Source organism: Gallus gallus, chromosome 6 (assembly GCF_016699485.2).
Source record: "Gallus gallus isolate bGalGal1 chromosome 6, bGalGal1.mat.broiler.GRCg7b, whole genome shotgun sequence".
NCBI classification, from domain to species: Eukaryota; Metazoa; Chordata; class Aves; order Galliformes; family Phasianidae; genus Gallus; species Gallus gallus.
The window spans coordinates 19,161,720-19,189,502 of record NC_052537.1 but is presented as its reverse complement, the minus strand read 5'-3'; the positions used below and the strand labels follow the sequence as shown (position 1 = coordinate 19,189,502).

At 40.4% G+C, this 27,783-nt stretch overlaps 1 protein-coding gene across 6 annotated transcripts in view; it reads left to right on the top strand.

The window, feature by feature from the left end:
• Positions 1 to 9,644: 9,644 nt before the first annotated feature.
• ARHGAP22 (Rho GTPase activating protein 22) overlaps positions 9,645 to 27,783 on the top strand; it is a 135,582-nt gene continuing 117,443 nt past the window's right edge. For all 6 annotated transcript variants that reach the window (XR_003075959.3, XR_001467131.4, XM_421651.7 and 3 more), the window contains exons 1-2: positions 9,645 to 10,059; positions 20,428 to 20,627. Coding sequence is in view for 4 of the 6 variants with exons in the window: in XM_421651.7 (XP_421651.2) it covers positions 9,939 to 10,059; positions 20,428 to 20,627 (321 nt within the window). In the remaining 2 variants the exon portion in view is untranslated. The remainder of the gene's footprint in view (positions 10,060 to 20,427; positions 20,628 to 27,783) is intronic.

Genomic DNA, 27,783 nt, shown 5'->3' with positions numbered 1-27,783 from the left:
CTGCCTTCCTACCAGGTGCTCAATCACTGGTTCAAGCCATGACTCAGCATTTCTACTACAACCAGTGATCATTTTCACCTGGAAAAACAGATGGAAGCATCTTCAAGAGGTTTTGAGCTGGTGATCAATTAGCCTGGGAGCAAGGGTCATACTTATCAAACTGAAATCCCTTTTAGTCATTAGATACTTGAAATGATATCTATTCACAACCTACTCTTCAGTAAGAGATTTTCTCCAGTTCCTTTACATACAGTTATTTTGGCCTGCCTTGTAAAGACAGTGCAACAGCAGTTATTGATCTGAAAATGCACACCATGGTCTTTCTTGCTTTTTGGAGCCTCTTCCATAAACTCAATTTTATACAGTAAGAGATTCTAACCAAAAAAAGTTGCAAGCTAAACAAACTGGATCTGTATTTCAATGTTGCCAAAGTCCAGAATGATTAGATCTTGGGCTTTGATCCAGACCCATCTTCCTGATGAGTAAGAAGAATATATCAATCAGCTAGTTATAACAAGTCCTTGGCCTGTCTATGGTAGCAGAAGTTGAGGAGGAGGAAAGAAGGATATGCCTTGTAGTAATTGGTGGGTGACAACATGCTGTGCACGCAGCCTGAGGAAGTAGAGATCATTCCATTCCCCCCCACAGATTCAGCAACTTTGCTGGCCCACACACTCTTCCATCCCAAGAATCCAGCATGTTTCATAGCCTCTAGCCATCAGCCTTGGCGCCAGCAGATGAATCATTTCTTCTATGAGTGCCCCCAATACAATAACTTAATACCCTCCTCTGCATTTAGATTGTTCTTGCCAATCCCAAGTTTCAAAACACTGCATAGAGATGGATAGGGCCAGGGGCTCAATGTCTTATGTGTAACCACAGAAGAAGAGTCAGCATTACAGCTAGAGAGGCTTTTCCTCTACACTTCACTCAAGTTCCTAACCCTTAGGCCACACTAACTGCCTTTGCTGTGTGTTAAGCAATCAGTGACAAATACTTGCAACATACACAAAACTTTTTCTACATTCCAAGCAAGTGACAGATAATTAATGAACATATTTACTTTTAACTTCAATTAAGAAGTAGAAAATAGCTTTCCTCTACTCCTCAGTCAGATGATTCTTCTTTTTTCTTCCTCTAGGTGATTACTGTTTTGTGACACAGCCATTCTAGACCTAGACCAGTATAAAAACATAACCTTAAGATCAGTAGATCGCAGCAAAAAGTAAGTACCTTAACATTGTTATCTCAAGTCATCAGGAAAACTCTGTCTTACCTCAGTTTATTCAATCATAGAAATTTTATTACCTACAATCTTACAGCTTCCCTAATCTTTTTAAGAGGCATAGTTAACTAGTTCCTCATTAGTCTAGCTGGAGAACAAGATAAGATTGGTAAAAATCAGCAACAGCCCTTCTATCCTCAAAGGAAGAAAGAAAAACAAAGCAAAATAGGGTTATCATTGGGCAGGATCTGGCCTGCAGCGATACCTAAGATGAATAGATAAGATGCTAAAGTAAGAGATTCAAATTAGAGCCTAGATCACTAAACAAGTTTGTGCTGATAAGGTATATCTAAAAGTAGACTAGGAAGGCCACCCACACATAGATCACAGTTAGAGTTAGGCTACAATTAAGATTACTAAAATCAAATGCTATCTAATAATCACTAGAAAAACATGTAACTAAATTGGTAAGCTAATCAACAGATTATACCTAAAACTTCCACATCTCAACAAAACAAAACAACAGATCAGTACTCCTACAACCTAATCAAAACACAGTATTTCAAGCCTGAGCTTAAATAGAGCTCCTGGGCCTATGGGGATGGAGGCCACAGGTGAGACTGGTCAAAGCTGATAAGGCTATTAATGCACTTCAGGGCCAGAGCCCTGTAACTGCAAAATGAACTTATTCTGTGTTCTTCAGGTTACAGTTAGTGCAGATCACGAGTATTTGAAATTGTTAATACCTTTATGGTTTAAAAAAAAAAAAAAAAAAAGTATTAGAGTTAGAAAGCTTGAAATAGAAATGATGTACAGTAACTGTTGAGTTACAGCCTGAACCACTGATTGAGTACCTGGGAAAAGGACCCGGTCAGCCCTGTGAGCACAGGTGAAGGTAATTCAGCTGTGACTGGAAGGGGTGCAGCCTGGCTGCACCTCTCTTAAACCTCATTTAAGGGCTTACTGCCAGTATAAAAGGATCTCTGACTGGAGATCCTTCCCTTGGAGGGTTTCCTTTGTGAGCCTATGTCTTCAGAGATGGGTGAGTATGGTTTGTGGGGTTTGTTTTGTAATGCTTTTCTATTGTACTAGTTCCTTTATTGTTGCCTTTTCTGTGATGCTGTTCTATTGCATTGACCTTTTTGTTTGTTATAGATGTGAAGTTAAATTGTCTGTTATTTAATTTTTTTTTTCTCTGTTATATTTGCTCTTAAACAGTGGCTTTTTGTATAGGAAGCTGTATGCGTGCTTGTATGGGTATGTACAGAAGGAGCATATGGTAATGGTGTAGGAAAGATGTAGGCAGAGAGTTGACCTGGGTTGCAGATGAACCAATGTGTAGAGGGGGCAGCGCATCCCTAAACCTACTCTAAGAATAGGGCACTCCAGGATGTGGTTCTGTGATAATGGTATAGCTTAGAAACAAATGACTCAAGAAGTTAAGCACGGGAGGAGACTCTGAAGTGCACAGGAAAACTAAGATGTGTACAAATATTGAGATCTGTTGCTCTAGCTATTCTACTTGCTGTGAGTTCAGTATATAGACTTCCATAACTAAATATTTCTGTGGACTTTATTATTTTATTGATACTTGTTTGAGTTACCTTTCTCTTGGACCTATTCTCAGTGTTTCTTTCAGAAAATATTTCTTTAAATTGTCAGAGCGTAATACAACAGTCATCCATAGAACTACTTGCTAGAGACAATTTTTTTTCCCTCTCCTAGCTGGCAATTTGTAATAGCTTTTGTTTTTCCTCCAAAATAGCACAACTGGGAGAATTAAATATGAATTTCTTAAGTATAATATGTAGAAAACTTGGATTTTTTTAGCTTTATAAAAAATGATGAAAAATGTTTGTTTTGAAAACTACTTTGAGAAGCACCGATAATGTTTATGTCAAAGCAAAACGTTTCAAGTAGTAACAAGTAGAATGCTTCTGTTTGTGGTGGCTACTTTATTTTTATTGAATAACAAAAAAAAAAACCATTTGAGGTTTTTCATTTCAGCTATGGACGTGATAATCAATTTTTATATGTGTGTGTATATACATAATGTTCTTCCCTAGCGAGGAAATAAAAACCGTCATGGTTAGTGACTTAACTGGATGAAGTGTCATAAGTTTCTCACGTGGTTAAAAGATCAACTATCTCTATTTCTTGTATGTGTTACTGTACTCGCTTTTGCATCCCTGATCAAGATGCAAAATGGTGCATCTAATTGGGCTAGAAAAACAAATAAAATCTGTGAAAGAAAGAGATCTGTTGAATGGTGAGGAAGAATGACTTTAGTCTAGGAGCTGAGGGTGGATAGGAAGCCAGAGGTGTAACTTCCCTTAGCTCATGCTTCACCATGCTGAAGCCCAGTTTATACAGATTATTAATGTGGAGATAAATTTAGGAGCATGTGCATCCTGAACAAAGACACCTGTTCACATCCCACTTCAACAATGTGTAAATCTGAGATAACAGTCATGAACTCAACAAATTTAGTCACTTCTAAATACTTAATACAAGCAGGAAAGGGTCCAAAGCATCTCAGCCACTGCTGCAGCCTGCTAACTGGGAAGTACAGTCTCTACAGATGGCCAGAGAACCTCTTTCACTATTAGAGACATAATATGGCCAGTATTCAGGAGCCAAGATGTGATGAATCTTTGCAAAACAACAAGCTGCCAATCTCAGATGCTTTTTGTCATAACAACTCAGCAATGCAAACCTGCAGGGCGTGCACTTTGCTGGGGAGATATTTACCCACTTTTCTACATTGCAGAAAGGTATATTACACAAGAGATAGGGATTGTCAGAAAGTTGTTATGCTATGAGCAGCCCAAAAGGCGAGATATGTCAATTATTCACTTGAATTCAATTATCATCCAACTATCAGTTTATAGCTTATGCATACTAATTAACAGTAACTATTTCATCAACTGTCTCTTCTGCATTCTGAACTGCATATTTTGCTTTCTACCCAAGTTGAGGTGAAGGAGATCTTAGCAAGGAATACAAAACGTGATGAAGGATCAGCAGATGGAATGATGTCTTTGCCTTGTACCCATCCCACCAGTGCAGGGAAGAGCTATTTTTCTTCCCTGCAGTAATTGTAGTCTCTCTCAGCTCCCCGGTACTCGACAGAATCCCTACTCAGAAGGGCTGCAGTCCCTGTGTGCTCCCTGCACGCTGCACTCAGCAGGCAGCACTCAGAGGCAACCCAGCACGCCTCCGTCCTGTAGACCAGCACACTTTGTATTTCTTCTAAGGCACCACCTTATCAGATGCGCAAGCTCCTCGGTGTGTGCTTTGTGCCCTTATTTCCCCTGGCTCGGGCTGGGAGACATTCAGCTCCCGATGCTTGTCGAATCGAAGTGTCTGTTGAGCGCGGCAGGAGGAAGATGCAGAGGGGGGATGCGGGATCAACGCTGCTCCCTGAAAGAGGCATATTAATAACACTGATGCACGGCCAATTAGCAGGAGGAGCCAGGTCCAGCCCTCGTGTCTGCACGCTACTGATTTATCGGCAGTAATTACCGAGGCACTTAATGCTTAGTTTGGATGGGAATTAATTCGAGGCCAGATAAATAATGCATTACGGTTTATTTAGCCCCACGTGAAGCGTCGCCCCCGAGGCAGAGCGGAGCGGCGGGCGATGCGTGGGGCGGTGGCCGGGCTGGAGCATGCTGAGCCCCAGGATCCGGCAGGCCAGGAGAGGTGAGTCCGTCTGGTGTGGGGGGGAGGGAGGGACACGCTTCCCGGGCACCCCGCTCCTCGAAGGAAGGGCTGGGAGCAATAAAGGGTAAGAGGGAGGGGAGCTGTCTGCAGGAGTCGTCTGCAATGTAAGGGCAGCACAGCAGGGATAATTCAGAAATTGAATTCTGTCCTGGGACTTGACAGAGTCTTCACACCCCCGTGGTTGTTGGTGATGTTGTGTTCCTAATGCTGAAATTCTTGATAGAGGTTGGAGACAGGTGTGACAAGTTTACCTGCGGCGTGTTGGAGAAGCAGTTTGTTCAATTCCTACAGGGCGGGAAGGAGAAGGTGGGGTGAAAAGTAGCTCAGTGTGAGCTGTGGGCAAAAACAAAGGAAGGAAAGCTTACCCTGGGTTTGCTGCAGCTGCTAAAAGCAATCATTCAGACCTGTAAGTCATAGTGCATGGTGTTTGTGAAAACGACCAGGTAGAGTTGGGCATGGCTGCTGCCTCTATGCTGTCTCTCTTGAAGGAGATGCTGAGGCAGGGGAGGCACTGTGTGATCTCCTGCTGCAGCACCAGCTCCTCGCTTGACACGGCATTTGTTGAACATCATTGCTGTTCAGAGCTTAATGGCAGTCTCAGGAGGATATCTTCCAGCCCATCAGAAACAGAACCAAATTAATGTCATTTCAGAGCTAAAGCAGATACAGTCAGAAGGGTATGTAAGGATTTGGGTTTTTTTCAGCCATGCCAGCATAATAAAATAGGAAAATAGTTCCAACTGCTGTGATTCTGAGACAGATTCTTTAAGCAGAATATCGCTTCAGATGATGTGTGCGAAAGCAGTGTTTGACTCTGAACAGTCCTTAATTACCAACAGCCTATTAAATAGCAGTATCTTAGATAGCTTTCTGCCATCTGGATTGTATATGTACAATCTCACCCACAATAAACTCATATGAACTTCTATTTAAGCTGCATGATTTCATAGAAGTTCAGCAGGTCTTTCACAGGTGCTGCCTCTTTGCCATTTTCCTTCTAAGCAGTGTCTCAACTTCCAGTCTTCAGTATATTTATTATCTATCCAGCATTCCTGTGTTGTTAGTGCTCTGGTGAGACAATTGCTAACTAATGAGACTAAAATGGTACAGAAACTCTGGCGGGACAGGGTACACCAACTTTCACAACTATATGCTGTGCTTTCACATTCTTTAATCAAGAAGAAAACATATTTATATATACTGAAATCTATTTCCAGAGCAGGTATCCTAGATTGCTGTGGGTTACTGATGCTCAGGGGACAAACTGTAGTGTGCCTTTGTGATTCAATTTCAACTTAGAGCAGTATATGTTTGGTTCGTTAATTGTGCAGTGGTAAGTTTATTTCTAAATGAATTTACAACTCACAGAAAGAGTGGTCTTGATGTCTTTTGAAACTTAAGGAATTTTCCTACTTCTACAATGTCTTGGCAAAGCATTGGCAACCTCTCTCAGAGGTTACCAAGCAGGGCCTAATCCTGCAAATTTTTACCATAGTCATTATTCACAGGAGCTGTAAATAAGGAGTGCTGAAGTTGCTGAATTCCTCTTGAAGGTAAGTGTTCCATCTTGCAAGACAGATGTGAATACAAAATGGTAGTTAATGCTCCCTGGAATCTCTGTTGGGATTGTTAACCAATACTGAGGTGGTAAAGGGTGAGCAAATGAGGTACTGACAGGGACTGTGAGCATCTTTTGCTGGCAGTGAGTATCAACATGGTCTGGAGATAATCAAGATACTGCTTGAGCTTTGCTTACTTCAAAGTAGAGGCAAGCTGTTAGCTCTGCCAGTGAGGACATAGTTGTGTAAGGGAAGCAGTGTGACTTCAGTAGGCAGACAGAATAAAGAGAAGGAATGGGGAAGGATGCTCTGGGTATAAACTGTGGGTTCACTTGAGTGCGATGGGAGTCAGGAATGAAATTGAACCTGGAGATGTATTTAGTGTAAATCTATTGTGCTTGAATTACTAAAGCAACCATGCCTGCATTTGCTTCAGGCTCCCTGCATCTGTGCAAGTAGGTCCTGGGTTTAAAGACAGTAAGTCTTTTCAGAGTGTTGAGTCTGGACTTCAGCCTGACATCTGGGGTGTAGCTCCTTAATATCTGTGAAAGGCATGGTAGAGAACAAAGATAATTTGCTTTGCTAGAGGTAGCTGCCAGTATAATGTGGAGCTTACCATTCCATCACCATCTGTAACTCAGACATGTGATTTTAAGAGGTGCATTATGTTTTCATAAGGCCTAGAAAGGTGTAAAATCTCACAGGCTGAAAATCTCAATGTGCCTAAATGAGCCTTCTGCAAAAGCGTTCATCCTGGTTAGACCTGAATAGCTTTTGCATTTTTTTCATTTACAATGGTTTATGTACAGCAATTGATGGAGTCCAAGACTGTGAAAGAAGTGACTGCAGTGGAAAACAATCTCCTATCATCACACGATTTGGAAAAAAAAAAAATGAAGCAAAGCATTTGCTCCTTGGCTTAGGAAATCTTAAATAAGCTATACCTGACAGCTGTATTTAAATAGACAAGGAAATGGAAGCCAGACTACCTACAAGCTTATGCATTTGTTCTTCAATAAGTGTTATGATGGGATTGCCCTCCATAGCAGGAGGGTTACCTGCTGATATGTTAGGTTCCTTGCATTATTCCTGTTTTCAGCACAGACTGTCACAGTTGTATAGGCAAAAAGATAAACTTCTCACTGGGACTTCGTACTAGTGGGTGCCTGACATTATGGAACTGTCTGCACTTCTCTGATCTATTATCTCTCTTTGACTGCACATTCATGCATCTATTAAGACTAGAAAAGATGATGGGAAACATTTTGGCTAGCTAGCCTGCTGCGGGCAGACTGTTTTTTTTTTTCTTCAGGTATCCTTCAACATTGCTGTAGTAGAACTCCATTATTCCTCTCTCTCTTTTTTCCTTCTCAAGTCACCATAATTCAATTTTAATGAAAAGTGGTATTTAGCGTACTTAAAACATTTCTAATAGTGATGTATAGTAATTTCGCTAGGAGGAACTTTAGAGGGTAAAGTATTATACCCCTTTGGGAGTGTGCACATGTACAAAGTAAGCTTCATGTGTCTGCAGTGAGGACTGGTAGCTTTTAATATTCAGTGGTTTTGTAATGGTGTCATTGTATTTTTAAAGGAAGTGCCATGTCTTTGATTACAGGAGCATGAATAACCTTATACTTGAACTGCTTTCTTATGGCAGTAAAGATATGTGATCTGTCTGTCAATTTCCATCCTAATAAACTTGGAGCTGGTTGGCTGAATCCAGACAGATTTGAAAGCAGAAAGGTGTGTCAAAATGTGTTTGACTCTGATAACCTATGTTGACAGTCCATTACTTAAGTGGCCAGAACTTCACAGCTATATCTTAGAACTTTGCAATTCATAATGGATTTTACCTTCACACGTGATACATTTCACAGTTAATATTTACACTCTGAACTAAAGAAAGTTGAAAGCAGAACTAGAGCTTGTTTCAAGTTTCTTGAAGTTTAGTGTACTATGGAAAAAATATGGAATTATCCCTCCTTCTTATTCAGCAGCTTTTCACTGGACACTTTCTGTCATCCAAGCACAGCTAGTGTCATAAGAACTCACCAGCTAAGAAGGGCTTATGTCTGAATGCAAACTTGCAGCCTTAGTTCTGGAGCAGATGGAGGGCATCAGGTTAATAGAATTAACAAATTAACATACTGGTATAAAATGGGGTTTGCCTGCAGGAACTTTTTCTGTACCAGAAGCTTGGAGTGGTTGGGGTCATATCTTCAGAAAATTCCTGTCTAAAGGAAATGAAATTATTAATTACTTCAAGACTTTTGTAATCACAGCAGAAGGCTTTCAGAAGTTCTAATCTAGCACAGGTTTGCCAGGCTTAGGAATAAATTTTGATGATCTTTAACGCTCATGGAAAAATGAAAAGGGCTTTTTTAGGCCACTGAAAGTAGCTTCTGTCTCTGACAGAAGATGCTGCTTAGTCAAAATCATACTTGGCATAACCAGTCAGTAGTCCTTTAGTGTCACTGACATGTTTGTATTCCAGGGGTTAGACCTCATCTAACTATTGACAACACAGTCCCAGTAGCTGGCACAGATAGCAGGACAGTCTGTACAATGAGCAAAGATGAGGTGAGGCCCAACAAGGGAACAAAAGAAGGTGATTAAAGGAGTTTTCAACAAAAAGGAAGGAGGAAAAAAAAAAAGCTTGACACTCAGTTTATGAACTAAAAGATATGGCAGAGAGAAAAGGAACAGTGAAGTAAATATATCATAAGGTCCCAGAAGCAGCTGAACAGTCTCAAGTGCACTCTGGATTCTCTGTTTGCTCAGGCATCAACCCTCCAGCTTCTAGCTTTCCTGAGTTCTCCACAAAGAGGAGGCAATCCTGCTACCCTTTGCACAAAAGTTCAGTGTCATATTTCTATTTTCTTCTGGTGTGCAAGCAGAACTTGTGGCAGTCTAGCCCCTTAACTCATGCCATGTTTAGACAAATCACTAACAGGTGCCAGCGCCATAATTGCTGAGCAAGCCGTAGGCCTCTGGGACTGCTGGGTGCAGGCTCTTCAGGCTGTAGCCTCTTCAAAATCATGCTGTGTGAAGAGCTCTTGTTTCCCTGACCAGTGAAAGGCAGAAAAAGAGAACTGCTGCTCTTGTAGTCCCCTTCACCAAACCACAACTTTGCAGCTGCAGCCTCTCAGCTTTGCAAAGAGAAGCTTGGAGTTCTCCATCGCCCCACTCAGCTTTGAGGAGCTGATGTTGCATACAGCTATCCCAAAGTGTGTGGGCGGCCAGCACCTTGGCACCTCCAGCTTACCAAGCAAATGATAACACCCAGCCTTGTACTCCTGCAATCAAAGCAGCCCTGGAGCTGTGAACTCCCCCAGACTTTTTTCTTAGCTCCTGAGAGCCCACCAACACAGCTGGGAGCGCACCTCCCTGCCAGGGAGCAATCACTGTGACTAGCTGCAGCTGTCATGGAAGAGCCGCCATTAGAGGAGAAGCCCAGCTGCGAGGAGGAGGCCTGCTGCAGCCTTTCTTTAAAAGAGCAATCTTTTGGGACAGGAGAGGTAGTTTCAGGAGCTGTACTCCAGAGAGGTAGGTGGGTGAAGGGCTGGTGTGAAGTGCTTGGAAATGGGATTTCATTTATGGTCCACAGTTTGTAAACTTTTGCAGGAGAGACTCTGAGGTGTTGTGGGGGTTGGTTCTGCCTGTGGTGTGAATCGGGGCTTTTTTTTTTTGTTTTTGAGAAATGTGAGGTGATGTTTCTGAGTTGAGCTTAAAATACTGAGAAAACAGTGCAGAGGATGCTGAGGGATGTATCGGGGTTGGAGCCTGCTGTGTTGCTTGGCAACAGCTTGTGGGCACCAAAAGGGCGGAGGGAAGGATTAGGCCCAAGCTAGAGGGTGAAGCGTGTGGTGGATAACCTGGGAGGCCTGTGTCTCTTCTGCGTCTGTATCTGGTTCAGTGGCTATATGCATGTACAAATTTGTGGCTTAACTCCAGAGGGATATTTAGCTACCTGCTACTACTCAGTGGCATGTTTCTTTAAGAAGGACTCAGGCTGTTCAAAGGGATAATCTCTGTGTTGAGGTGCACATCTCTTTCCATATGGGGTTCACAGTGTGACCTGAAGTGCTTGCCTCTGGCAACTGCAGCTTTCTGTCCTGGTCTGAAGGCTCAAGCAGGAGACCATTCTTCTCAGGGAAGGCCTTGAAATTCTTCAGGCTTAATTAGGCACAGGTGGTCTGAATTTGAAATAATGAACAGTGACCTTGCCTTTTAAAGAAAGGGATGAGGCTCAAAGGATGGCTGGACTGCTGGAGGGAGACGATGTGAAAAGGGAATTAAATATTTAAAACTGAAAAGGCTATATTCTAAATTAATTGTAAAACACCTGCTGGGTGAGCACAGTGTGGCAAAAGCACACTGGAAACATTACAAAAGCTAGCACCTCTCTCCTGAAAGGGCTGTCACCTGCTACTTCCAGTGTTTATGTAAATGTATTTCTTTTTTATTGCAAGGCCTGTATTTATAGTACCTAAAATGCAAGTGCAGCAGTACCAACTATACTTGCTTTTTTTCAGTTCTATGTGTTATAGGCAAAGGTAGTTTGAGGCAATGATGTGGGCCCTCCCACACCATGGTAGTGGGGAAACCCCTTGATGAGGCTACAGTAAGAACCATCTGGTGAGTGGAAAGAGGAAAGGATCCTTGCCTAGGGCTGCATATGTGTTCAAGGTATTTAAAACTAATGTGGAGGAGGGAAACTGATGCAAAGAGTCTTTCTAATGTGTGTTACTTCCACCAGGCTTCTCTGTGTGTACCTCATGGCCAAAAGAGTAAATTGACCTTAATGAAGAGCTAAAGAGAGGAGGTGGAAAAAAGTTCCTTGGAGTATCTTTTCTCTTAGTGCGTGTGATTAAAGTTATTTGTGCTTCAGTAGGGCAGTTGTCTTTTTTGAATTTATATTGAAGTTCATAAAAACAAAAAACACACAAATCTATGTTGTATAGGTTAAATGTCAAGGAAGCTTCATACAGTAGTACTAAGGTGAACTGATGATGCTACAAAGGAAAAGATGGGATCTCTCATGATTTCTTTGGGTGAACTGTAGGTAAGGGATTTCATACTTGAATGCATACCCTTTGTGGACTTCAAGTTTACTAGGAACAACGTTTACCTTAACTAGTGATAGCTTGTTACAGACACAGCCAAATAATTTAAGTGAGGTACTTTTACTCCTACATCTCATACTCTGGGCATGAATTCCCAGATTTCTATTTTTGTCCCCCAAATCAGTTAACTTGTCACTAAGTCGAGTCACTGAGTAACCTGTTGTACAGAGAGGGAAATAGGCACTGTTTGTGCGTTGGAAACAGATGCAATGAATGTTGAAACAGGCACATTGCACTGTTGGTATAATTCCCCAAGAATTGTGTAGGAATTAATACCTACTTGATGTTGGGGTGAGATAAATGAGGAATATAAAGTTATGGAGAAATCTGGGGAGGCTTTACTGCTGAAAGTGGCCGGGCACTGCTTCAGGGTTACTGCCAGTTGCCAACAAAAAGTCCTGATGAAGTTTTTTGTATTTCTAGTTAGTATTTTTTCAGTTCCAAATAATTTTGGGAGTGCCTTACAGAGTGTGACAGACAAATGATTCTAGTTGGTGTAAGCTAACAGCCATACTGGCAGGTACTGTAGTATCTCAATAATATGGACCATGTGCTTTGTGTGTCACAGGTAGCGAGTATGTTATAAACACACGGGTGAATGTGGAGTATATGTATAGCTTGAGCTGTTATGCTGCAGCAGACCTTTGTCTGTAGTGCTGAAGAGCTACAGCCTTGATTCCACAGTGCTTGGTACTGGACAAGTTTGTGATATGGTTCCTGAGACCTTTTTGTTAGACACTCAGTCTGCTATGACTGGTAAAGCTGTTGAAGTTTTAAAGCCATACCCACTGGGAGGATTACCAGAGGCTTTCACTCGTGCGTGTTAAACCTTTTGGCTTGCCTCAGCCACCTTAAGTGAAGAGGAATTGTCTTGGGCTGCATGTATGTAAGTTGCTCTGATAGTAGTGCCTCCTATGTACCTTCATGGAAACTAAAACAGGTACAAAGAGCACAGTAACTCTGCCTTATAGAGCAAATTCGCAGGTACAAAACACTATTTTTCCACATAGTCACCACTGTTAGCTGTGCATTTTCACCAGTTATAAACAAGAGCTTGCCATGCTTGTCAAGACCTGCACCAGTGGAGGTGACTCACTGTTGCCACTGCTAAAACATACCACCCACTGCCTCACTGTACTCACATCGAGTGTTCTGTCTCCGTAAATACTCAACAAGTGTCAGTGGGTACTGCTTTTTCCACATGGAGGAATTCAGTTCTGCACCTTCGTTTCACATGCACTTGCATGTCAGATGCTATTTTGTCAGTCTGCCCCTCTGCTGCCCTCTGTTGTTCAGTGACGAAATGGTATGGAGCCATCACTTTTGGAGCAGCCTTTGTAGAATATATAATATACTTAATAAATTTTGTTACTTATATATGCTTTTTATTTTTTTATTAAAACAGGATAAGCAACAAAAACATAAAACTAGTGGGATGTTTGACCTTGTTTTTATGAAACTAATGCCTCAGGCTGGTTTGATCAAAGTGGTTGCAATTCACTATGGTGTTCTCAAGGTGCTCATCAGAAATTTTTTTAATGAAATTCTACTTTTCCTGTGCTTCATCCTTGACAGTAGTTGTTCACAAATGTGCATACTGCCAAAAGCAGTGACATGAATAAGCTGTGACTGTGAAATGAGGGATATATTTCTTTTATACAAGTCTATTAAAGAGACATGATCAGATTTGAGTTGAATGTCTGCTTGCAACTCTATACACACTTTGAAAAATGCATTTGTTGAATGAAAATGGAGTTGCAAATAGACAGAAAACTAATTTTTTTGCAGTCTTGAAATATTCTCTAATTCCTTTATCAAAACAAAAGGCACAACTTTTTTTTTTGCCAGTTACAGGACTGTGTTTAGCCAATGTATCAAAATGCTCAAAACTATTTACCATATTTCAAGTTAGCCCTGCACTGTGCCCTCCCCATGCCCTGATTTCAGTCCAGGTATGGTAATAGTACACTAATGTTCAGTTGGTGTTGAGTAGATGCTGCCATGATGGTATGGGGTAGGGAGGAGGCTGCAGTGTGAGCTATGCAAGGTTGTGAGTTGGACATCTCTACTTTCACTGGTTGTGGAGAGGATACAATTTTATATGTTCTTCTGTAATCATAGAACAGCTTGGTTGAAAAGGACCTTAAAGATCATCTAGTTTCAGCCCCCATGCTGTGGATGTGGTTGCCAACCACTAGACCAGGCTGGCCAGAGCCACATCCAGCTTTGCCCTGAATGCCTTCAGGGATGGGACATCCACCTCTGACATATTTGTTTCCCTAAAATTGTAGGGAGAAAAATCTGAGATCTTCCTGGCATTCCAGAGAGTAACTGTTCTTATAGAAAGATCTGAGCTTGTTGGTGAAGTGTAGGAACATGAAGCTGGGTGGATCAGAAGGAAATAGGAGTGTGGGTGTAGGGTGAAGTGAGCAAAACTTCACTCTTATGGAAACAGTGAGCTGTAGCTTAGCGTGTTTGCCGAAGGAACTACAGAGCTTTGCCAGCAGTGGGATGTGAGTTTAACAGTGCTTATAAGGTAGGCAGTTCTACCAGATGGAGGTGATTGATGGCTTTCAAGAGATGCTTCCGAAGTTCCCTGTGAGCAGAGAGTTTGTGCTTGGTATTGCTACAGACTTGTAGTGCACTTTAAGGATAGGGGCATGCTTTACAGTGACTCAGCAAATGGATATAATGTAAGTGCTTTCTTGTCCTCTGAGCAGTCTGTAGTGGTTCCATTGGGAATTATCACAGCATGTTGCAGACCTGAACATTAAAATGGACTTGTGCTGGGAACAGGTTTCTGTACTTAGGCTGCCTATCAGTGGTCTGTAACTTATCCTTGCAATAGCGAAGGACACAGCAGATAGAATTTGGGGCTCTGATGTACCGATTGCAGGGTTTAATTATGATTAGTAAGAAGAAGAGGTAAAAATATGCTAGGCTTTGCATTTTCAGAATAAAGGTAAGAAAGTCATTGAATCTCTCTTGATAATGAAGCTAACCTCATCATACCATCTATTGGGATATGTCAACATCTGTAACAAACTGGCCAGCTAGCCAGTCCCTTTCAATGCTTAACAAATAAGGCATGTCAATGTTGCGACTAGTGTTCACTTAATGGCAGGAGATTGTGGCTCTGTAACCTTGCCTGAAAAGCACGAAGTATTGCTCCTTGCATTTTGTGTGCATATTCATTGGCTTGACCAAGGCTACACTAAATGTCTTACTATGCCAAACTCTTCATCCGCCTATTTCTGGGAGAGAAAGGATGCCGGTGTTAAGAAAAAACTGGAAGAGGGAAAGGCAAATTCTAATGGTTATACTGTTTTTGTGCATTCTTTTACAGAGTGCATACTGCTGCACAATCAGTAGCAGAGTAACAGACATTGAAAGGAAAGCCTAACTATTATATTCCTAATATTATATCATCTGTTGAAGGTTAAAGGGGCAGCGGTTAATGTGCTAAGTGGATGATGTCTGTCTTCGTTGTACTAAGTCTTCTCTTCTCAAGGGCTTCACTAACATATCCTGTGTGCATTCTTATTTGCTATCTACAGATGTGGCTGGGCTGCTACTTCACATACACTGAGAGCAGTAACAAATGGATGCAACAGCTTAATGAGTCAGCATTGAAGACTTAGTTTGTAATAAGTCTCGTTACCAAAAGCATCTACTGTCTGTTCTATAGAGTATATGCCTCTATTCTCAGTCTCAACTACTGGGAGATTTTTATTTGTTGTCTACATAACTAACTGGTTTGGATTCATGATGTGCTTTGGACACAGATCTCCGTTTGCAAGGGGGTGGAATGTGTAGCATTCAAATTAACCATGACCAAAGACTAATTTCTTCATGCAACTGCCACCAAGCTAGTGTGAGTCTTGCCTTCTTGGATTCTGATAGTGTCCTATAAATGAGTAATATAGGTGGAAACTGGGAATATGGGAACATGTTTGACAAAGAAGATCCTGCATTTTTATTAAAGATGTATGCATCAGATCTGAGATAGCTCTGACTCTGGAAAAGCTATAGGCAGATTTAAATGAGTGCTGCTCTGCCTGAGCTACTAAACCCTGGAAGAAATCTGAGTTCATGGCATTGCAGTTCTGCAGTTTTCAGTACCTGATGGTATTATGTACACAGCAGTGTTTTGTGGGTGTCCTAACCTGCTAGCTAGTAGGAAATCTTGCCTCTTGTTCTGCCAGTATGCTCACCTTTAAAATATGCTGGTATGTACAATTTATACAGCCTGATTCTTCTTAACTCCTTGGCATGCATGTAGTTCCCTTCTCTTTCCCTGTTATCGAAGAAGAAACTGGGCTGCTTAAGTGAGTTTCTTTATTGTATTCTTACTGCTGGCATAACTTAACAAACCAAGTATGTGCTATGAAATATTCTGCAGTGCATTTGTGAAAGTAGGATTTTTGAGCTTTTCTATTTTATCTGAGGTTTTCAGTTGTGCCAGTTATGTCTGGGCATGTCTGGGGAGATGCTGCAGTCCCAAGTGGATGTAATGCAGTTCTTATTTCTTCCAGCACAAGGATGCTGGCATATAAGCTGTTATTGCTTAGGCTCTCTGTTTCATTCTGGCTGATTTCTGAGCCCTATGGCTGGGTCTGCTCACCAGACTCTGACTGCAGCCTTTCTGTTGTGTAGCTTGCTCTTTTGGGCAAGGTTTGTTTTGTTCAGGGGATGTGCAGGCTGTAGTTTGTCTATCTTTCTTGGAGTCCTTTTTGGTGATGTGAAGCCTGACACAGTTTCACAACAAATTGAGGAAAGGTGGTATAACATAGCACCTTGTCTTGGCCTTAGTCATCTCCTGCTTTTAGGGTAGTATGTCTGAATTTATGTCCTCCAGGTCACAGAATGTGGGCAAATGCTTGGCTGTGTAGCAACCTGATGGTTCTGTGCAGATTGCTACTCTATTAGGCTTCAGGGGACAAAAAGTCATTGCCAGTTTATTTAAACTGGTATCTTTCTAATTGCCTAGATATCTTATCACTGATCACCTCAAGCATTCTGCCTTTAATTTCTTAGTTGTATTTCAAGATGATAAATTCTCAAATTGTTGAAGTGTCTTGGATTCTTTTGTGTTGACTGGTTGTGGTATCTTTGCAATCAAATGCAAACATAGATGTGTGCTAGAGACAGAAAACAAATATGAAGGAAATAATTTTTCCCAACTTCTTTGGAAGGAAATAGAATATCTCATGGTGCTAGTGCTTCCTTTTTATTCAAACAGTATACTAGAGAACAGAGAACATTGACTACAGTAGGAGATCTCCTCCTCTTATGACTAGTATTCTAAATAGGGACTATATCATAAATAAGTGGTGTCACTATGTCATTAGGATGAAAGAGCACTAGAGCAAAGTATCTGTGCTGGAGGACAGGAGGTCAATCAGAATTGATTATAATGGCTGTACTGATTTAGTCTAACTGCCTGTGAAACTTCAAAGAACCAGAGCTTTAATTGGTATTGAATTGCATCGATTTGATTGATTTTGATGTTCCTGATCAAGTAGGTTCTCATTTGACTGTTTAGATCTGTAGTAGATGTTCAGAGCTCTGAGCAGGAAAGGGGGAGCAGAAGAGATTATTGAATGCTTTAGTCAGGATTGAGCTCAGGAAATGGAGATGATGTGGATAAGAATGAACTGTAGCAGAGGAAGTTCTCTGCTTATATGCATGTTTAAGGTGTAGACAGTGGAGGTCATGAGAAGGAGATAAACCTGCATATTGCTGGGAGGCAGGTCTGAATTGTAGAGGAGCTCTTGTAGAAGTCCATGGTGCTCTGTTAATGGGAAGAGGCAGACTACAAGCTGAGATGGGAATAAGGATTCCTGTCTTCATAAGGAACAGCATCTTGTCTCTGACTTGGTCAGTCCACTCCTTGGGATAATTGGTGAGTTTACCATTAAAGATATGACAATCAAGTGTAGGATTTTTGTATGTGGAGCTCATTTGGTGCATTCGGTGTATCCCAAGTGTTGGCACAGCTGATGTTTGTTACCTGACTGTCTCTGTTGATAGTCCCTCCTCCCATTTCATCTAGGTATGAGATCATCCATATGACAGCATCACTTACATTTGTGCAAGTATTTTCAAGGTCTGCAGTTCTGATTCTTGCTATTTAATGATATGTCAATCCAAAAAGATGCGTGGCTCATGTTGGTGGGTACCAGCTATGGAACAATGAAGGTATGGGTATACATGGTCTGTTGTAATCTTGATGTGTGGTAACTGTTTGTTTCCCTGCATCTGAGTGGGTATGTCCTACAGTTGTCACTTCAGTACTGCTGCTCTGCATTAAGTGAATGCTCAGCAGCTTTTTCTGGAGGGTGATGGAATTCTTCTTGCCCTGATTTGTTTTGAAATTTTTTGTGTGGCTGAATCAATAATCAATTTGTGAAAATGTGAGGAGTAATTCCAAACTGGAGTTACTGAAAAAGCATTACTCAATTACAACTCTAGAGCATGTGAAGTATTTGCTGAGTATGAATATGAGTTATTGATTTGTTTTCTTTATGCTTTGCTATTCAATAATTCTCTTAAATAGGTGAGCGCAAAGAATATACATCTACCATTAAGAATGAGAGACTTGATGAACTGGATCAGGTTATCAGAGCAGATATTTTGATTCCAGTAATATGGGCAGACAATACTCATGAAAATTTTCTTCTGACCTCTATACAGTTATTGTATTCTGTGAAGCATGCAATAAAAACATCAATGCTCTTATTAGCTATAAATAATTCCTCCTTCTACAAACTTCTCCCTGATCCATGTTGTTGACTTACAGATGAGATTGCTAAGTACCTTCGTAATGAAATTAACTATTACAGTCATGACTAGAAGCTATAAGGGAATGAAAAGCTAAGACAGTATGAAGAATTAACAACCATTGTGATTGACTAATGTGGTGCTGCTTAAAATAAAAAGATGAGGGTGTATGTCTTCTAGTGGATGATCATGAAAGCCTTAACTCTTCCCTATAATAAATTGCTACTACGTAAGGCTGTGAAAATAATGCCAAAGGGTATATGAGAGAAGACATATATCAAAGCTTGATGGTATCTTTTTATTGGTCTTTGTCAATATATACAATAAGATAAAGGTGGTTTCTGTTTAAAATTACCTTCTGTTGCTGGGGGAAGGGAAGGAGAGGGTTTGTCTAATGAGTGTGTTTGTCTATGTGAGTAAAAAAAAAAAAACTTTTTGGAAGGTGCTGGGAATCCCACACTTGGTCTGGAGAGTGCTGACATGCTTTAGAGTGGAGATGATTGTTACTGGAATGTGGTTTTTTAGTATTATCAGACTAATTAGTTTAATAGCTAAGACATTGAGACGCATCATAGTTCTAGTTTGAAAGGTGCATTCTTGGAATAAGATATGTAACATGAATTTGGAAAGGAGTCTGGGACAGTCAATATGCACAAATGACAGCTGGGTCCTTGTAAAATGTGGCCTAAGGTGAGGAAGAGATATTTTTTCCTTTGGCATAATCCCTGCAATAAATACCTAAATGTGAAAAGTCTGTTTTCTTGCTGCATGTGTGCAAAATAGAATTTTGTATTGAAGTTGATAGAAGATAAGAGGTAAAGTTGTCAGTGGTAATTTAGTAATCACCTCCTTAAGGACACTGTGTTTCCAGAAAGAGATCTAGGAAGACATGAAGAGGTTGGGCAGCTTTGTGGAGGACGAGAGGTTCTTTGTGCTTTGCTGGAATGAAAACTCCTTCCTGTTAGAGCTGAGACTACAGGGAATAAGCCTTAAGAATAAGCCTGGATACACCAGGGCATGATTTTAAGTGAATTTGAAGAACTTGAACCTGTAAACAGGTTGAATCCTGACTTTTTTTTTCTTAACTGGGGCAGAAGACAAAGCCAATTATAGTTCTCTTGAAAGTATTAGGCAGTTGTAAGTTGTGCTGTAAATCAACTGTATGTAGACAATGTAAAGGAACAGGATCACGTTTGTACTAACGAAGAAAAATGCCCTGGGATAGTAAATAACTTTAGAATAAGGTACTTCATGAACCCAAAGGAAATAGACTTAAGAGATCATAAAACCTCTAGGATCATGTATCCTAGAGGACTGGCTCCGAACTTCAGTATTCTTAATGCAGGCACATGGGATGAAAATGGAGGGAAAGGATAGTAGGCTTTTCTTCTGAATCCTTTCCTAAGATTTACTTACTTTTCTCTCTTTTTGCCTTTTTTTAAATTTGTGTGCTTTTCTGCTTTAAGGTCAGAGATAAGGAGACTGAGGTGATTTTAATGTGGATAGCTACGCTATCTACATGTGACTATTACTTTAGGTCCTTCTCTGTTCTGAATTTCTTTTCTTGTGGCGGCTGTTTTTGCTGCCTAGCTACATTGGTAAGTGACTGTGTATGAGATGAGAGTACTTTGTTTTTCCCCTCTCTTCTGTCAACCTACCTGTGTAAATACTGCTTTTGGAGAGAGCAGTGCTGTTATTCTGATGCAGAGCTAGATGGAAGTAATGATTTTCTATGAAGATATACTGTGAGCAGTATAGAAGAAGCCTTGTTGCCAAGAAGCCTTGGTGGAGTTGTTGTGCCTCTTAGATTGTTACAGTGAGCAATGCCAAAAGGTTACTTATATTTCACTGTCATGACCTCAGTGTACACCTTGAAAGTAAATATATATTGAAAGAAGAATGCACATAGTGGTCTGTTCTTGCCTGAGAAGAAGGTATGGAACAGATTAGTTTCTGCCTCTTCTCATCCTTAATTCACTGTTTCACTTTGGATTCTCTTTTTCAGCCCGATCAAAGAGTTTGGTGATGGGTGAGCAGATTGGGCCTCCCTCCAGACCTTCTTCTCCTAACCCTCAAGAACGTGTGGTGAAGTGCGGCTGGCTGAAGAAACAGAGGAGCATTATGAAGAACTGGCAGCAGCGTTGGTTTGTGCTGCGTGGAGACCAACTCTTCTATTATAAGGATGAAGAGGAAACTAAACCTCAGGTAAAACTACTTTTTCAATTATTAATTTAGAACAGTAGGACATATCTGTTTAGAATGAGAGCTCTCTTCGGTTACTCTAAGCACTATGAATGTTCAAAGAAAGAGACTTTTCAAGGAGACCTCTCTCTCATGCAGGCAAGTAGTAGAGCTTGGGAGAACATGAGAAGATGTTCCCTGGCTTAATTATGTTTACTGTTAGCTCTGTGGTTTTCCTCATGATGAAATCTAGTTGAAGAAAACTTGTTGCCTGAAATCACAGTAATGTCAATGCCACTTGATGTATGTACTATTTCTACTTCTGTTACCAACTCAAAATAGCCCATAATAAATAGTAGCTTGTCACTGGCTGTATATAAGGAATTCCTAATAAAAGTTTTAATTGTCAAGAGGTTCCATTACTTATCAGGAAGTAAGGAGAATTCTGAACTGCTGCTGTTGGTTCAGGAAAAGCAAAATGTAGAGGATTCTTTGCCCACTGAGAATTGCTTGCTTTTCAGCTTTAGTATTCTCCATGTCTCTTGCTGCTCCCATACAACTTGTCTTCATCATATTTGAGCATTTTTCATGACTGAGCATATTGTTCTGTGTTTTTGGTCTGTCATTCTAGGCTGTCTGATTGCTGTTTTCAGGAACTGCAGGCCAGAAACAAGGCTTATTTCTCTAGAAAATGGCTGACTTTAGTCTAAATAGATAGTTGCAATGCTGTTCTGTGCCATTTGTTTTTAATGTATTTATTCTCACAGCAAATCTTGCCTTGAGCTTAATTGAGGCTGTTAGTCTGAATTTGCTCATGGGAAACTGAGATGTAGAGACTGTGGTTTGCCCATGTTCTTATGAGAAATCCTGAGTAGGAAAATGAATTTGCATCTCCCAAGTCCATTGCTTTAGTAACTTTGTTATTACTTAGTGTGAGCTACTTTTTCCTTCTATGTTCAGTTGAAATTAGATTTGGGAGCTGGAAGGTGTGCACTTAAAAATTTTTCAAGTAATTTTGCACTTGTCCATGCCAGTAGTATAGTCACAAGTCTCAGTGAAAGAAGTTTCATGAATGATGACTGTTACGTTCCAGGCAAAATGCACCAGCCCAAGATGACTTAGGGAGGAGAGGCTTATAACTTAACCAAGAAAACTTGACTATTATTGTACCAGATAATGCTTTCAGAGTCTTTAGAAATTCAAACAAAGTTTACATGGGAATAACAAATATGAAAGGAGTGCAGAATTGGAATGTATAATCTGCTTTTCTCAAGGTGCAATGTCTTGCATTCCAGGTTGTTGTTGTTGATCTGCAGGGAAGAGTTGGGCTGGAATCAATTGCTTTGCAAACTTAGACCTTATCCAGAAAATGGGAAAGTATGCCAATTTAATGGAATTGAATTCTCACTGATCTACAACGGCTGCATTGTTGCAAACCTCTCAGTACAATAAGTGTTTTAAACTAATCTTCTAAATATTCCAGCTTTTGGCAAGCCTGTGAATGTGAATACTGTTGTGTAATTCAGTTTGAGAATGAAATGTATTTTATGAGAAACCACTTAATTGTTCAGATTTCTATGGTTGTGATTCACCTAAGCCAGTTCTCTATTGAAACAGTTTTCACATGGATGCTTTTTCATTATCCTATTCTGTCCTCCAAATCTTAATACAGTCATCTGTGTGACTGGAATTTCACAGGAAGAGCTATGGGGTTCCAGGTTGCTGAGGTGAGAGTGAAAAACCTTGCTTAGCTTGCTGAGACTCATTATCTCTCAATCTATTGCTAAGCAGAAGAAGGTGAGCAAGCTTCTGTGGGTAGAGCACGTGGGTTTTATTATATGCTAGTGTGCAGGACTTGAGAGTGGGCTATGAGTTTTAGTGTGTTGTATATATGCCTGGGAGTTACTGCTGTTCTATGCAAATTCTGAGGGGAAAGAACCTAGGCAAGGCTCTGTGCTGTCTGACTTGGAGTGTGTGTCTAATGACAAAAACTAATTAGCAGGCTGGGGAACAACTTTTTACCTTCTTCAATACAGGGGAGTGTGAGTGAATGCAGGCTTATGTTTCTTAAATTTTGCTGACTCCAAAACATCATGCTGCAGTGATATTGTGGCAAACTCTCTGCAGAGCTCAAGGGCTGAAGCTATGTTGAGGCTCATGTTGGATCTCTCCCATACTGGTCCATCCACTTCATCATGATACAGCTTGTACTGTTTCTGCTGTGGGCTAGTTGGATATCTCAGTGGTATGTCTGGCAGCCTCATGCTTACATGTTTTCCCTTCTCTCTCCCATCACAATCTCCTGGTTTTGCTTGCTGTTGATGAGCACAGGCAGGAATATGCAAGCATGGTGCATCTATTGCAGAATGGAGAGCTCCTGAGCCCAGCCTCCCTACCTTGCTGAAGCTGTTAGTTAATGCTGTATGTTTTCCTTTGTACTTGGCTCCTACAACTGGGGGACATTTCATGTGGTTCCTTCTATCTCCTGATGATTGGGATGGGATCCTTATCTTTCCTGCAGATGGCAGACAATCTGACATGCATCTCGACTCCAGTGAAGTTCATAATGGCAGTTTCCTACTCTTCTTTAACAGTTATGTGTATATGAAATTCTTTATCTTAACAGGTTACTATTATACTTCCAAAAACTTCAGAAATCTATGTACTTATGTTGTACAAGTAACTGCTAAAGTCATTGATGTTCCAAGCTCTTCTACATAGTGTTGTTACTAAAACGCAGGACTGATTTTTTTCTGTAATGTGTGTGGAAGTATTTGCATGTATATGTTTATGTAAGCCTCTCTAATATCATTAAAACCCTAAATAACACCTATGAATCCCTCCCAGGCTGAGATTACAGCTGCATATGAAGTGGTTTGGCCTCTCCCTGGTTCAGTTCATAGCAGTTTATAAAACAAATCTAGTTAGATTTGTTTCGCATCTCTGCAGGCCTTGAACTGGTGCAGAAGATTGTCACCTATAAGGCAGAGTAAACTCTGCATGGCAGAGTGACACCAACTCATCATTGTTTGAAATATATCAAATGCATATCTCCAAAATGACTCAAGGGGAATAGGGTGGTTGATAAATATGCAAATGTCCTGGAAGTTTATTTTCTGTTTCAGAAAGCATCAGCATGTATGGAGCTGGTGGGGAAACGTAAATTTATGCAATCTTTATTTTGCAAAATGTAATGGATTTTAGTCTCTTATCTACAGTTAGGATTGTTGATTCTGTTACTAGGCTTGCCCCTGTTGGGGATTTGAGAACAGACGTATCAAATAAACTTTTTTGATAAATGAGGGGATAAACTAATAATTGTTCCTCTTGAGGCTAAATGAGCATACTTACAGATCATATTTAGTTCTTCATTCCTTTTCTATCTGTTGTATCTGGCTGAGAGGGACTTACAAAGGCCTGACACTTTGTATTTGCACTGTGATAGAGCGCAGAAACAAATAATTTGTTATCTCTGAGCACTCTGCAGGTGTAAGAAATAACCTCAATCTTTTTCCCAGTGTTGTTGCAGAATGCTACTGTTGCTGTTTTGGTATATTAACAGTATAATAAGAAAGCAGAGTGTTTGAAGAGGTGAGTTGCATTTATTAGTTTGAAGCACACAGGATCAGAGGGGAATAGGAAAAAAAAAAACTGTGTAAAACAGGTTAGTGTTGCAACAGTGAAGATCTGTTGCTTAAAGATGTCCAGAATATAGCACAAGATACAGTATATTGCTTTTACTTATCTATGGTAAGAGTTGTGTAGGTTGCAGGGAATATTGCTGAAGGTGGCTTCAAGTGTTATTCTCCAGCAGCTATAAAGACTTCTGCAAAAATATTTGTGCTTGGTGCTCCTCTTTTTAAATGCTGTGCTAGAGCTTCCATACAAGGTGAAGAACAAGAGGTTAGAATGGGGTGTTTTCTTGGCATGGTGTTTCATTGCTGGTTGCTTATAGGGCTTGCTGGCAAGTACTATCTATGGCTTTTTACAGCTATGTGAATGAAGCATTAAGCTGTGACGTAATTCTTACTGTGGAAAGTTTGCATGCTTGTAAGGCTGTGCTATTAGCCATTATTGCATGTGTTTGCAGCAAAAAAAAAAAAAGGAAAAAAAAAACCAGAAGGACTGGGGAACGTATTTTTCCTGCCTGCCCCTCTCTCCCTCTGATCCCTTTTGGAAACATGCTTATGGGCAACTAGTGATAAGTTAGGGAGAAGGACTTTACCATGCATGCAGTAAGATAATTGCTAAAAAATACTTTTTTTCCTCTAATAAAGCAGATGTTAGTGGCTGCATGTCTAAATTTTAGACTTGCATGATGTGATAGGAAGGGAGGTTTCTTTTCTAGTATTGGTCTAAATCCTTTATTTTTTTCATTGTTTATGCAGTATTGGTTACAGAGGAATCATGGCTGCACAAATACAAAAGTCTTCCTGAGTCTCTCTTTGAGGTACCTTGACTCAAAATAATGGCAATTGCAACCAGTTCCTTTTTCCTCCATGACTATTGCGCTTTCCTGTTGTCCCTGTGATTTTTTTTTTTGGTCTCTGAGCTACTGTTCCAGGGCTAAATGAAAGGAATTGTGTTATGTAAGAAAGGAAAACTGCTATAAGCCTTTTTTCACTGTGGAATAAAGCTTTCAGAACCTCACTCCATCAATGGTAACTAAATCTCTTGGTGGCAGGTGGTGGAAGCTGGCTCATGGGAGGTATAAAAGTGTTAAAGAACAGTGTGAGAACATTAAAGAAGTTTTAACAAATCATGCATTTCAAACAGTTGCTTTTATGGACTTAAGTTGGGTGGTATGAGTAGAAACATGCTATAACTGAGTAATGTAATGGTACGACCTGCTGAGACTCTGGATATGCCTGAACTAGCCTGATCTAGAATAAAGAGGTACGTAAGCCAATATTTCAGGAATGGGGAATAGATAACTGCAGCTTTCTATTCCTACTGCTCTTCTGTTACATGTTCAACAACCCTAAGTGGATAATGCTAGGCTCTAATCTTCCATAACATTTACAGTACAGTTGGAGCTATGAGAATTTTTTTAATCCTCATAACCTGACAAATTTGTTACTTGCTGCATATAAGCAGACGAGTAGGAAATGTAAAATGTGTAGAATTATCAGAGCTTAAGGGATGAAAGGTGCTAGTGTTTTCAGCAAATAATAGTGGAGTGCGTAGCTGGGATACAGACTGAAAGAAGACCACAAATCAATGCACTGGTTATAGTTTGTATTTCTCCTACTCTCAAAACACTTATTTCTGAAGAAAGTATGTCAAGTGTGAATGAACAAAAAGAAAGAAGCAGGGGGGAGAGGGCAGCACAGAATACTAGAATACTACTTGTGGAAACCCTTGGTTAAGTCCTACAGTGTAGTATGTATTGGGCAACGTGATAAGTTGTCCCAAAGTAGACTGTGGCAAGAGAGCAGCCAGAGGAAGAGAATAGTGTCAAAATATCTAAGAGCTAGCAAAGAGAGATCAGTTAGTGGTTGGGTGATTCAGTAACAGCTAAATTGAACCACACCAGGGCTACTTAAAGTGGCAAACTCAGCTAAGCTGCATCAGTTGGGTCATTAGTTATCAGATGTTTGCAATAAAGCATGTTTATTCTTGCAAAAGAAATCTTAAATTCTAATTAACTGTGTGCTGACTGGCTGGAGGTTAGTTTGGTATAGGGTAATATAGTCACCATACAGTATTTGCATGTGCACATGTTTCTTACAATTTTTAGTAAATACTTTTATTAGTGTTCAATACAGTGAACACTACCCAAGTATGTCTCTTATGAAGTGTTAGCAAATGGAGTTCACGACCAACTTACTGCTATTTTGTGTGCTTTTTTTGTCTGTTTCTGATCTAACATCCATTTCCTTTGTTTTGGAGAACCATGTTTAGCTTTAGAAACACTGTTCTCCCACTTGAAGTAAATGCAGAGCTGAGAACACTACTTGTCAATATGGAATCAGCTGTTGATTTACTACTTATCTTACTCTATATTCGTGAATCTTAAGGGGAAGATTTCTTGCTCTACAGTCAGTGATAAAGCTTATGGCTCAGAGGAATTTTTTACTCAAGTTCTTCAGTATACCTGTAAGATATTCTTGTAGCATCTGAGATAAGTGGTTTCCTAGTTGAAGTAGTGTATTAGGTAACATATTTCACATAGTCATTGTTTTGACTGTCGCACCTCTAACCATAGTTGTTGAACAGAGGGAACATAATTGAATAAGTCAGATCAAGTCCTGTACTGCTGCTTCCTAATGAGTCAGTACAGGCATAGTGACAGACAGCCTGTGTGGTACCATTGCCATCCACACACACATTATAGGCCTATTATTAAGCATGCAGCTGTAGCAAGTAGCTTAACAGTTACATGCAAATTTCATTTTATTCAGAGAACTGAAATGGATTTTCCCTTGTGAGCCTGAAACATTTATGCGAGATAGATGAGGATATTGGCAGCATCTCACATCTTGCACGCCTGTGGTCAGGGATTTAATCCATCATTATGGATAGGATGTTACATAAAGTCTGAAGAGACTTGAACTTGGTGTCATCTGTTGTTGCTCAAGACCCTGTGAGTGATAGCTGGGTTTTGCAACTTGAAGATGGGTGTTTCATCTTCGTATACAAAGCCCAGTGAGAGCTGGACGCCATGTTTGATGCAGCTCTTGTAACTGTTGCAAAAATAGGATTTGCATCCTACCTGAGGTAAGAGCATGTATCTCAAAAGTGAGATGTAATTTTGGAACTTATAGATGGTGATTGGTTGGGCTTCTGGGGAATGATGGGACAAGAATACAGGCATGCTGCCACGACCCAGCAAGGCAGTGTGTCCCTGAGAAAGCTTTGTTACAGGCTGTATAGAGACTTCCAATCAACTGATAGTAATACTTAATTTGCTTAAGCTCTAAGGTACTTGTCCTTCTCAAAATGTGTTCTAAATGTTAAACTAAATCAACAGCTTAACTGAAGTTCCCATTGATCTTCTACCTGTTTGATTATTTATATGTGCTCTGGAAGATCACATTCTTTTATTTGACAGTCAGATAAAAAGTAAATTATGCCCTAATGCTTCAAGAGAAACCTTAAATGATGTTGCTTTTTCATGGGTGTTTCATTGTGTATTTTATGAAAGAATTGTGCTTCCACATATGTAGGGCAAATTATA